General features: G+C 38.2%; 2 protein-coding genes across 7 annotated transcripts; one reads left to right on the top strand and one right to left on the bottom strand.

Moving 5' to 3' along the window:
- Positions 1 to 2,402: 2,402 nt before the first annotated feature.
- Positions 2,403 to 3,032, bottom strand: LOC107647406 (uncharacterized). The gene has a single exon (XM_016351483.1). It carries the CDS (start codon positions 3,030 to 3,032, stop codon positions 2,403 to 2,405), a length of 630 nt encoding a protein of 209 aa, XP_016206969.1.
- A 2,638-nt stretch (positions 3,033 to 5,670) lies between these two features.
- LOC107626536 (RNA polymerase II C-terminal domain phosphatase-like 4) lies at positions 5,671 to 12,349 on the top strand. Of its 6 annotated transcripts, none has more exons than XM_088501164.1 (10): positions 5,671 to 6,102; positions 7,042 to 7,184; positions 7,671 to 7,747; positions 8,271 to 8,374; positions 8,911 to 9,091; positions 9,620 to 9,909; positions 10,794 to 10,979; positions 11,072 to 11,110; positions 11,781 to 12,073; positions 12,164 to 12,349. In XM_088501164.1, the coding sequence occupies exons 2-10, from the start codon at positions 7,042 to 7,044 to the stop codon at positions 12,171 to 12,173; spliced, it is 1,323 nt and encodes a 440-aa protein (XP_088357290.1). In that variant the 5' UTR covers positions 5,671 to 6,102; the 3' UTR covers positions 12,174 to 12,349. The 6 variants fall into 6 exon arrangements, with proteins under 6 accessions (XP_088357290.1, XP_088357292.1, XP_088357289.1 ...); XM_088501166.1 differs by having other exon boundaries at positions 5,735 to 6,097; positions 11,072 to 11,101; XM_088501163.1 differs by having other exon boundaries at positions 5,735 to 6,097.
- Positions 12,350 to 12,631: the final 282 nt, after the last annotated feature.

Below are 12,631 nucleotides of genomic sequence, written 5' to 3'. Positions count from 1 at the left end.
ATATAAAATGGGATAGAGATACTTATGTAATTCATTGGTGAGAATTTCAGATAAGCGTATAGAGATGCTTTCGTTCCTCCTGAACCTCTGCTTTCCTGCTGTCTCCATCCAATCATTCCTACTCCTTTCCATGGCAAGCTTGTGTAGGGCATCACCGTCATCAATGGCTACATCTCGTCCTCTCAGTGAAAATGGTCCAAAATGCGCTGTCACCGCACGGCTATTCATCTGTCGGTTCTCGATCATACTGGAATAGGATTCAGTAATCCTTTTGCGTCTGTCACTACGCCCAGCACTCACGAGTTTGAAGCTCGTCACAGCCATCCCTTCCCAGATCCTACTCGGAATACCACAGACAAGGTTTAGACTTTCCGGATCTCAAGAATGGCCGCCAATAATTCTAGCCTATACCACGAAGACTCTGATCTCATGGAATGGAAGGCTCGATTGTCAGGCGAGGCAACCATGCGTCATGAACCAGGAGGCTAAGAGATATGCACTCAAGCTATTGCAAGTAGAACGGAAGTAGTTGTCAGGCACGCGTTCATAGGTGAGAATGGTGATGAGTGTCACGGATCATCACCTTCCTCAGGTTGAAGAACAAGTGTATATCTTAGATAAGAAATAGGCTTGAGTTGAATAGAAAAACAATAGTACTTTGCATTAATTCATGAGGAACAGCAGAGCTCCACAGCTTAATCTATGGTGTGTAGAAACTCTACCGTTGAAAATATATAAGAACAAGGTCCAGGCATGGCCGAATGGCCAGCCTTCATGATCTAAGAACTAAACGTCTCAAGATGTAAATACAATAGTAAGAAATCCTATTTATACTAAACTAGTTACTAGGGTTTACAAAGATAAGTAATTTATGCAGAAATCCACTTCCGGAGCCCACTTGGTGTATGCTTGGGCTGAGCGTTAAAGCTTTCACGTGTAGAGGTCTTTCTTGGAGTTAAACGCCAGTTTGTAACTTGTTTCTGGCGTTTAACCCTGCTTTGCAACCTGTTTCTGGCGTTTAACTCCAGAATAGGGCAGAGAGCTGGCGTCGAACACCAGTTTGCGTGGTCTAAACTTGGGAAAAGTATGGACTATTATATATTGCTGGAAAGCCCTGGATGTCTACTTTCCAACGCAATTAAAAGCGCACCATTTGGACTCTTGTAGCTCCAGAAAATCCACTTTGAGTGCAGGAAGGTTAGAATCCAACAGCATTTGCAGTCCTTCTTCAGCCTCTGAATCAGATTTTTGCTCAGGTCCCTCAATTTCAGCCAGAAAATACCTGAAATCACAGAAAAATACACAAACTCATAGTAAAGTCCAGAAATGTAATTTTTATTTAAAAATTAATAAAAATATACTAAAAACTAACTAAATCATACTAAAAACTATGTAAAAACAATGCCAAAAAGCGTATAAATTATCCGCTCATCACAGGCCTTTATAGCTAACATTGCATAATGCAATTGGGTGAAATTGAGTGATGAATTCTGGCCTTGTAACCTTCAGAATAAGGGTGATTAAGGCTTTATTGTGACTTTTAATATTACTTGGCTCTTCCCAGCAGCTCTTAACATGATTGATGACGCTCTCCCCTATAATATCCCAATTTTCTTTGTAGAAAATGGCTGGGAAGCCATCCAACCCAGGTGCTTTGAGGGACCCAATCCTGAAGAAAGCATTTTTAATCTCTTCCCCAGTGGGCATCACATCCATATTCCGTTTTACATCCTCATGAATCTTTGGGTAGGATTTGGAGGATTGGAGTTGTATTGTATCACCTTGTTCTTGGTACAAGCATGTGAAAAAATTAATTGCTAAGTTTTCCAACTCCTCTTGGTCTTCCACCCAAGTCCCTTCATTATTCCGCAGCTTAAGGATCTTGTTCTTCCTCCTAAGAATAATGGTTCTTGTATGATAGTAGCGGGTGTTACAGTCCCCATCAATAATCCACTTCTCCCGAGACTTTTCCAACCACAAAATTTCTTCTCTATCAAGGGTATCTGCCAGCTCTTTATGAAGTTGAAGTTCTAACCTTTCAAGAAAAGGGTTCTTACCATTTGCCTGAGCCCTCTGTATGCCTCCAATGCGATTAATAAGTCTTCTCTTCATCCTTTCAACATGGCCAAAAACTTCCTTGTTCCACCTAGAGAGGTTGCTACACAGGGCTGTGAGAGTATTGTCAAGACTCTCCTCGTAATTCCAGTTCTGTCTGACGGTTTTCTTGTACTCAGGGTGTGTAATCCACATCGCTTCATATCAGAAGGGTCTTTCATACCTACTGGCTAACTGGGGATTTAGAGTAACAAGGAGGGGATGGTGATCCGAGCGCATTCGAGTTAACACATCAATTTTTGCCTCCGCAAACTTAGTTCTCCAGTCAATATTACAAAGGGCCCTATCTAACCTTTTAAAAACACGTTCCATCCCTTCCCAGATAGGGCCCTTCCAAGTAAATTTGGCCCAATGTATCCCAAATCTATCAAACAACAATCATCTATCCATTTTTTAAATTTTGCGCAAGCATGTAAGTCTGTTCGTCCCCCACCCTTCTTTTCCGAGGCGCACATAATCTCATTGAAATCCCCTACAAGGAGCCAAGCTTTGGACATACATGTCGCTATAGTTCTCAACTCTGACCATAAACTCCTTCTAGTCCTTTCTTGTGGGCTCGCATAGATTGCTGTTAGCATCCAGCTATGGTTGTTTCCATGAGTTACCTCCATATGTATGAATTGCACACAAGATCTAACCACTTTAACAGAGATATTTAGGTCATTCCAAATAATCCAAATTCTTCCACTAAAACCGTTGGCATCCTGCACATGACTAAAGGCAAACCCACTTCTATCAATAGTGCGGCGCGCAGTATCTCCACTACACCTCGTTTCCTGTAGGATGACCAGATCAGGTTTATGCATTCTCAGATATTCCTTAAGGGTGCGAGTGAAGGACTGACTCGCTGCCCCTCTACAATTCCATGAGAAAATAATCATCAGATCAGATCTAAAGAAAAGAAAGGATGGCCTCATTGCTCCATAGCTGCATCGTCCTCCCCACGGGGCACTTCCACTTCCATGGTTCCCTCGCCCTCCTCTCTTTCCTTTATCGGGCCGCTTCCCTTCCCATTCTCTAACCAGTGATTTTGGTTCTCTTCCACCATGCCAGCTCTCACACCCTTGGCTTCGTAGAGAAGAGCAGCCTCAGCCATTATCTCCGTATCAATTGTGTTCATGTCTGGTGGCTCTGGCTCAGGACTCTCATCCATTGCTTCATCAACTTGTCCTGTTTCTGGGACAAATGACTCTTCCATTTGTGAATCTTGTGAATTGAAGGTGGGGTCTGAGTTTTGTGACTCTGGGGCATTATTGGAGCTAAGGTTTGGGATATTATTTGTCAGATTCTTCATATTTGGTTCAATGGTGTGGCTGTGGGGTGTTTGGTTTATGTTTCTAATTTGGGTCAGGATTTTTTCTTTTTGTGGGTGCTTAGTTTGGTCTGGTGGGTTACTGGGGTTAAAAACTAGTTGGGTTGCTTGGCCTACATTGCCATTGGACTTTGGTTAGGCTGAAATGGTTATTATTGTACTTTTTTGGTTATAGGCTTTCTCATTACTTTTGGATGCTTGGTTCTCTTTCCTTTTGCTCATTGTGGGTGCTAAAGTCAGGGTGCTTGTCGTATTGTTGGGGACATTCCCTGTGCCCTCATGATTGGCTTTGGGGTCATTATTGTTCTCATCATCGAGGACAGCAAACCTCGTATCAGCAATTGCTACCTTTCCTTTCCTTACCTCTCCTCCATTCACCCCACTACTTGTACCTGTGTCTCCCCCTTTTTTTTGTATTTCTGCCACGCGTCCCCCTTTGTACGATCCAAAGGGCTCTTCTAGTACGTCAATGATGCTTTTGCCCTTGTCAAGGTTGGCATTTCCCGTATTAACCTTTCCATTTATGTCTCCTCCACTTCCATTCCCCTGAATTTCTCCTTCTCTCTGTGCCTCTTCTGTGACTTTCTAGCCAACGTTCTCCCCAGTTTTTCTGCCTGGACAATTTGCTTTTTCATGCCCCCACAATCCCACAAGAGAAGCATATATTATGTATGCCCTCGTACTCCACCAAGTAGCGGATTCCATTAATGGAGTATTGGGAGATCAGTGGTTGTGATAGGTCTAGCTCAAGCACAACCTTGCAAACCTTCCTCGACACTTGTTAGCTGTGTTAGTGTCTACTTTTAGTGTTCTTCCGATTACATTGCCAATCTTCTGCAGCATTTCATCTTCATAATATTCGATAGCAACGCCGGACAACCTTATCCACGCTGCCACCGTGTCAATGGTAGCTTCCATTGGGTTGAAGTCTGGCTTCCAAAATCTCAGAGTGAGATAGTGGTCAAATATCTTTCATGGCCCCCCAGTGAGGGTGTACTCAAGATCCTCTTGAGAGAAGAATTTGACGATAAAAAACTCATTCCCTATATCAATGACTTCAATACTTCCCTATTTCCCCCACATTGCTTCAAGCCTCCTAGTAAGCACCGGCAAGGATATCCTCCTTCCCATAAGCTTAACAATGAGTGTTTTCCACCAGGGCATTCTTAAGCTCTTCATTGCAGCTTCATTAACTACAAAGTTAAAGATACCATTTACCTTCTCAACACGGATCTCAGGTTGCAGGCCTTCCCCCTCCTCATCATCAGACTCATCTGATGATTCTGAACTCTCATTTTCTTCTATGGCTACTGGCTTCTTGCCACCTTTCACCGCCTCACTGAAGGATCTTCTAGATGGCTGCTCCTCGTTGGGACAACCTTCCCTTTCTTCCACCATCCAATCTTCTTCTCTTGGAACTAGTGACATATCTCCAGAAAAGTCAAGACCTTCACCACCTTTCCTTATCTTTTTAGCTGAGCATTGTTCTCGATTGCGTCTCGACGTTCTGGGGGCTCATGGGAACGGGAGTGTCCTCCCCTAACATAACCACCTCTCATTGGTGGCTCACAAAGATAATTGAGGAAGCTTGTGATTGGAAGTGCTAACGAGAGAAAGTTTAACGAATTTTTTTGTTTCTTTCTCCTCCTCATGTTTCTTTGTAAAATCACATTTTTTGATAAGTGTTTTTCTCATTCTATAAATATTTAAAATGTGAAATTAGAAAAATAATTATTCACAGCAATTTAATAACAGATAACATCACACGAACAATAAACTTCAATAATAAATAATAAATCACAACACACAAGCAATAAAACATATTATACAAAGAATAAAACTCACTGTACATTTAGAATGATAGCACATAAATAATGAACTTCAACATACAAATACATAATCATAGTACATAAACAATGAATGCTAATAAAAACAATGAATTGGATCAATTTAATTGGACTTGATTTTTTTTTTAAGTTAGGAGTGAGACTTAAGATTTTTAAATGAAGATAAAAAAGCTATATCATTTAAATTATAACTCGTTGACATTTAATTGAATTTGATTACCAAAAAAATTTGTACGTGTAATATTATTGTATAACTTAATGCATTCATCCGAAGTTAAAACCGCATTTTATTACTTATGTATATATAATAATTGTCTTTTTTTTTTAAATAATTTATTTAAAAAACACAACTTCTTTTAAATTATTACAAATTAACATCCAAAATCTTATTTGTTTAAATTTTAGTTGTTTGATAATCTCAAATTAGTAAATTAGTGTGGGAAAACCCCAAAATACTGCTACGACAAAGACACCCCCATTTCCCAATTTCTATTCACTTACCAGCCGATACCCACGGCTCCAAATTTCCCTAATCTTCTCTCCCACAGGCCACAGGCCACAGCCCCCAGTCTGTCGCTCTGTTAAAAACCAGAACCGCCAACCACTTCTTTTTCCAGCACCACCCCCGTCTCTTCACTGCGGTTACTGCCATGTGTTCTCCCTCCACCGTCGCTGTTGCTATGTAATGCCTCTCCGGCGAGGCTGCAACCTGTGAGCTCGTCGCCGATCTCCTCTCCCCTGGTCTTATGTGCCTCTCTCCGCCGCTGTTGTACTCTCTGCTTACCCACCTCGGTCACTGCCTCTGTACTCTCTCTTTTCTCAGGTCAGGTCTCGCCACCGATCTGTTCTCTTCTAGTTTTCTGTTCCTATCTCTACATTGATTATGATTATTGAATATTGATGACTTGATGCGTATAGTTCAATTTTTTAAATTTCTATTTTATTAGGTTAGTTCTGGTTTTGCCTCTTTATGGGATGAAAATACCGCGTGTGACTAAACTTGATTAAATTCAGCGAGGGCTCTTTAATCAGCGGGGGCTCTTTAATCTTTAGAGCCTTAATTTGCTTGTGTATGATTAAACCTTGTTATTTATTAAAGGATGAACTAATTAACATTCTGGAGCCTTAATTTACTTCTGTTTTGTTTGTCATTTGGATTTAATTGAAGACAAATGGAAGGAGAAAGGCCTTAGTTTACTTCTGTTTTGCTTGCCATTTAGATTCAATAATCCATCTTCATTGAACACAGTGTAATAAGTGCCTTGCATATGATTGTTAACCATGTTCTCTTTTCTTTTTCTTTTATTACATATATAATTTTGCGAACAGCTGGGATTCATTCATTCATATTTCATGTACTTCGTGTTATCGTATCACTGTTATGTTGTATTTTTGGGCTATAGTTATCTTCAGATTGGCATTATAGAAAGGTGGTTGCTTGGTGGGTTGGTTTGTATTTATTTTAAACTTTTATTAGAGACTGCTTTTGTTATTTTTTGCCCCACTTCACTTGGGTGAATGATTTGCAATAGATGTCATGAAATTACTTATCCTAAAAGCTTAAATTTTGATAGGCAGAGATACATGAATTGTTGATTATATCTTATGGTAGGTCTTTGTTGCCTTCGATGATTATCTGTGTTTACACTAGGCTTTCTATGAATCTGGCTGCTATGTGATGTCCTGTTATGTTTTGCCATTTGGTTCTGTTTTGTGGAATCTCTTTGTTTATGGATTTTACTTTCTAATTTGGTTTATTGGATGCAGATGAGTGTTGCAGCAGACTCTCCGATACATTCATCCAGTAGTGATGACTTCGTTGCGTATCTTGATGATGCATTAGCTGCAAGTTCGCCAGATGCGTCATCCGATAAAGAAGTTGAAAATCAAGATGAGCTGGAAAGTGTCAGGTGATCTTTATTATAGCTGTTACAATTTATATGTTAATTTCACAAATTAATTGCTGTGGATTAGGTGTATGTGCTGTAAGACATATTTATATATCAGGTCATGATTAATTAGAGGGCTAAGTACTCTGATGTTCAAGTAAATATCTTTAGCTGTCACACTCTAGTAGGATACGACTTGGATCTAAGGGTTGAGTTACATTAGGGTTTTGCTTTTACGTATATCAGATGGTATGTGTTAAGTACTTAAGGAAAGTAGGGAACCACACCTTCAGGCTTCAGGCCAGGTTAAACTGGTTATACTTAATCTTCATAACTACTCACATTACAATATACCTTAGCTGCAGTTTGCTCTTGGTATCTGCACTGTTGTGTGTAGACTTATTCCAAGAGACATTATATATTTATATGGATCTAGGTTTTTTTTCTGTTTAATAATTTTGGCTAAGTTTTATCGTGCTACTATTTAGTTAATGAATTTTAAAGCAGAATAAAAAGGTGCAAGTTTGAAAGTGCCGAGGAAACTGAGGAGTCTACTTCAGAAGGGATCGTGAAACAGAATTTAGGTAATTTTGAATGTTTAGTCACTATCTTTTCTCAATGTTCAGTAATAGAATCCTTTCCATTGAAAGTGCAACTGGCCACTGGGTGTTTTTTGGTAATTTAGTCATACGGAGCTTTACTTCTAGATCAAGGAAACAAACTTTTAGCAAAGGGGCAAAGGGCGTGATAATGTTTTTTAGGTTTATCTTTTTCTACAGCCCTCTTGAATTATTTCAGCGGTTTAGCCAATGTTATTTATCTTGAATTGCTGGCTGTTTTCCCCTTAAAACAGAAAAAAAGTTAATTGCTTGTTTACTTCCTCCATCCATTCTTACAGAAAAAAATGTTAAACACAACTGATTCCTCAACAACTCAGTGCTACCCCTTCTCGTAGGCCATCGGGTAGAAACTAAATTTTACTTATATTCTTTCAAATGGCCGGGAATCTGTGAAATATACTTTTTTGCAACTATTATTTTCAGTTATTGTACATCATTATCAGGTTGTATCGGAAGTGTTCTAGCTTTCGCTTTTTTGTTATTGCAGAAGAATATGTGTGTACACATCCTGGTTCATTCGGAGATATGTGTATACGTTGTGGGCAAAAGTTGGATGGTGAATCTGGTGTGACATTTGGCTACATACACAAGGTATGCACATCTCAGAAGGAATGATGCACAATAGTTTGTGGAATTACAAATTTGGCTTTGAATAATTGTTCTTTTTTACCTGCAGTTGCTGCCTCTGCATACAACAGTTTACACATAACTGTTAGATCAACTGAAAATAAGATATAGCCAATGAGATAGTTATGTCCTAGTTTAGTGGTGGTTATTATTGATCATGGCCAAAGAGTGGTGTTGAGTTTGTAGCTCCACTTATTTCGGTTATTTATCTATGTATTTGAATTTTGAAATAATTGTCCCTAATATAAATAAAATATAATATGCTAGTGTATTCAATAAGTTTACAAACAATGAATCAAGTCCAAGTTAGATTGTTGAAGTTCCATGTTAATTCCTTCTTTATGATTTATAGGTATTTACATTTATTAAGTTGGTGGATTTTAAACTGCACATACATTTCGTAGTCTTAGGAAATCCGAAATCTTATATTCCATTTTTATCAGCCATGTGGTTGAGTTGGTTCACAAAAACATAGTGATGGAAATTTTATGTATTTGCAGGGATTGAGACTTCATGATGAGGAGATCTCTAGATTGCGAAATACAGATGTGAAGAATTTGCTAATTCGTAAAAAACTTTACCTGATTCTTGACCTAGATCATACGTTACTAAATTCCACTCACCTTGCTCATTTGAACTCTGAAGAGTTGCATTTAATTTCCCAGGCAGATTCTCTTGGAGGTATAATGTCATTCGATGTGCTTTGCTGTTGATATGTATTTTAGATCAAAAGACCCGATGCAATGTGAATGCTAGATGCATGTTATAGTTCTGCTGTGTTCTGACCAGAATATCTGTTTGTCAAATATTGTTATGCTGGCATGATATACTTTTTGGATTTTGTTTGGTAAGTTTTGGACATATGAATGATTTTTTCATGTTTAGTGTGTCACTATGTTGATAAACACAAAGATGTCTTATTATTTTGCAATTGCAAGGACCATGGTGCATATATGTATAAAATAAAAGTCATGCCCTAAAACTGGCATTTCTTAAATTGTTGAATAGTGTGGCATGTTGCTAACTTGATTTCTTGTATTTTGTTAAATTTGGGTCTTCTAGACTTGCTTGCATTCTTCATTTTATGATGTGTGTATTTTCTAACAACTATTAGTTGATTACTTTATTTGATGTTATGTTCTTGGCCTCTTGGGTTTTAATGGCTCTTCATTTATGTTGCATTTCTGAAATATGTAATAAATCAACTAGATGTTTCCAAGGGTAGCCTTTTCAAATTGGACAAAATGCATATGATGACCAAGTTGAGGCCTTTTGTCCGCACATTTCTAAAAGAAGCAAGTGAAATGTTTGAGATGTACATATACACCATGGGTGATCGACCCTATGCATTAGAGATGGCTAAGCTGCTTGATCCTCTAGGAGAATACTTCAATGCAAAGGTGATTTCTCGAGATGATGGCACTCAAAAGCATCAGAAGGGTCTTGATATTGTGTTGGGGCAAGAAAGTGCTGTTGTAATTCTTGATGATACAGAACACGTGAGTGCATTGACACTTTTCAAGTAATGCTGAATTACTTTAATTTAAGTGCTTCTTTGACAATAGTTGTGTTTTAGTCTGTGTATGAAGTCTGAATAGAGCAATTATTTTGTGTACCTGCCAACAAATCTGTTCAAGATGGTCTTATATTTAATTTAGAAAAATGCTAGAGGACTATCAGAATTTATTGTTTTTGACTATCACTTTTAGCCATCAACCCAGTTTCTTTAGTTTAGTAATCCAACAACATACTTTAGCCTACACTTTTAAACATTGATGGTTAATTGATGGTCAAAAACAATAAATTCTGATGGTCCTCTAGTACTCTTCTTTAATTTATTATGAATCATGATGGCACTAAAACTTATTTGTGTTCCAATTACTTAGTGGCACTGAAACCCATACAGCATTGGATTCATCCATTAAAAGTGATATGATAGGGCTTACAACTTCAGTCAGAAATTTCTAATTCAAAAAAGTTATATATTCAGTCCAGTGAAATATGACTCTTGACTCATTTGCAGTTACTTTTACTATTATCTACTTAATTTTTCATTATTTTAGGAAATGAAGGACTGCTTTTCCATTTAATTCATTGATGCTTGGATATTTATATTTTATTGGCTGCATATCAAACTGTGTTAACAGATTTCTGATTTCATTCTGGTCAAATATTTTTTTCTATCTGCCTATGAGTACTAGTTTGGATGCTTGATTTTTGTGAGGTTTTACTGAATGGTCCCTTCCAAAAGGCTTCAAGGACAGCTTATATGTAACTTTTTACTAAGCATGGTTGATCTATATATGATAGTGGTTTGCAGAATTATCGGCAAAAATAAGTGTGCTAAGATCTTTCCATCTTAATGTCGGTGCTAATGATGTAGGCATGGGTGAAGCATAGAGATAATTTGATTCTGATGGAAAGATACCACTTTTTTGGTTCAAGTTGCCGGCAATTTGGTTTCAATTGCAAATCTTTAGCTGAATTGAAGAGTGACGAAGACGAAGCTGAAGGAGCACTCACTAAAATCCTTAAAGTTCTTAAGCAAGTCCATTATAAATTCTTCGATGTATGCCATTTCTCATTTTGTCAACTTGGAAAAAAAAAGGTTTGATATCTCTAATATAAAGCTAAAATTGTGTGGTGGTGAATCTTTTGCAGGAACTTAAAGAAGATATTGCTGAACGAGATGTAAGGCAGGTAGTTATGTTGGTCATATATCCTTGAGGAGTTAAGCCCCAAAGTGGTCCCTGAGGTTGGCCCCTTGCACCAAAAAGGTCCCCAAGATTCTAATTGCACCGTAAATGTCCTCGAGATTAAAAAAATTGCATCATGCTAGTCCCTCAAACCCTTTCTGTCGAGTTACACCTCATGCCGTGAGTGACTTGTGGCACATTCCCTTCACGCTGGATTAGATGAAATGGCGTTGCTTTAGTTTTCACGCTAAATGCTTGATGAAATGACATCGTTTAACCTTAATGGTTATACATTTTTGTGTGGGGAATAAGACGTTTTGTGGTTCATTAAGGTTAAATGACTTCGTTCAATCAAGTATTTAATGTCAAAACTAAAGCAACGTCATTTTGTCTAGTCTAGCGTGGAAGGGTATGTGCCCGGTCACTCACGGTGTGGTGAGTAACTCGACGGAAAGGAAGTGGGAACCAACGTGATGCAATTTTTTCAATCTTGGGGACTTTTATGGTGCAATTAGAATTTTGGGGATCTTTTCATTGTAGGGCCAATTCAGGGACTACTTTAGGCTTTTAACTCCTCGAGTCCTTTCTCATTGCAAATTTATAGTTAATTTGTAATTCTAATGTGAAGCTTTAATCAATTAGTTTGGTTTTTACAATCAATTCATTTTTCCCAGGTTTTGAAATCAGTTCGAAGGGAAGTCTTGAGCGGGTGCGTGGTTGTTTTCAGCCGTATCTTCCATGGAGCATTACCACCACTCCGGAAGATGGCTGAGCAGTTGGGAGCCACTTGTTTAATGGAACTTGACCCCTCTGTGACACATGTGGTTGCTACTGATGCTGGAACTGAGAAGGCCCGGTGGGCAGTGAAAGAGAAGAAGTTTTTGGTTCATCCACGATGGATAGAGGCTGCAAATTATTTTTGGGAAAAGCAACCTGAGGAGAACTTTGTCCTCAAGAAAAAGCAGTAGTAACTGGTAACTTATCTTGTAGCGTCACACACTTTGTTGTGTTCATAGTCTGATAGATGTTATAGTCGCCCAAGGTTATAAAGCAGTAGTAACTGGTAACTTTCTTGTAGCATCACACACTTTGTTGTGTTCATAGTTTGTTAGCTGTTATAGTCGCCCAAGGTTATGAAAGCATATTGGTTTTCATATACTTCTGATTCTGGAGATATATATATAGTCTTCTACTCTTCTTGCCATTTGAATAGGAAAATGAAACTATGTTTAAATTTCTAGCTTATGGGCTAATCTGGCTTCCATATTTTAATTTTAATTTTTGGTACTCCCATCATATCATTCGAAAATGGTGAATGATTGGCAGTGCGGCCAATGGTTGTCTATCCCGTCTCACCAAGTTCTTTATGGAAATAATCCAATAATATATCCAGCAGTTTAATCAAGTTGGGTTGGTCTAATGATTAATTCACTAATCCATTTAAGTAATTATCAAAAATTTAAAACTCACCTTATACATACAGCAACTCGTTATCCAAGTCCATTGTGTGCATGTTATATTGTTA

This window comes from Arachis ipaensis, chromosome B1 (genome assembly GCF_059453495.1).
Source record: "Arachis ipaensis isolate K30076 ecotype BB chromosome B1, ASM5945349v1, whole genome shotgun sequence".
Lineage (NCBI taxonomy): Eukaryota > Viridiplantae > Streptophyta > Magnoliopsida > Fabales > Fabaceae > Arachis > Arachis ipaensis.
Note: the sequence above shows the minus strand (reverse complement) of the source record. Positions and strands in the feature narration are given on the sequence as shown.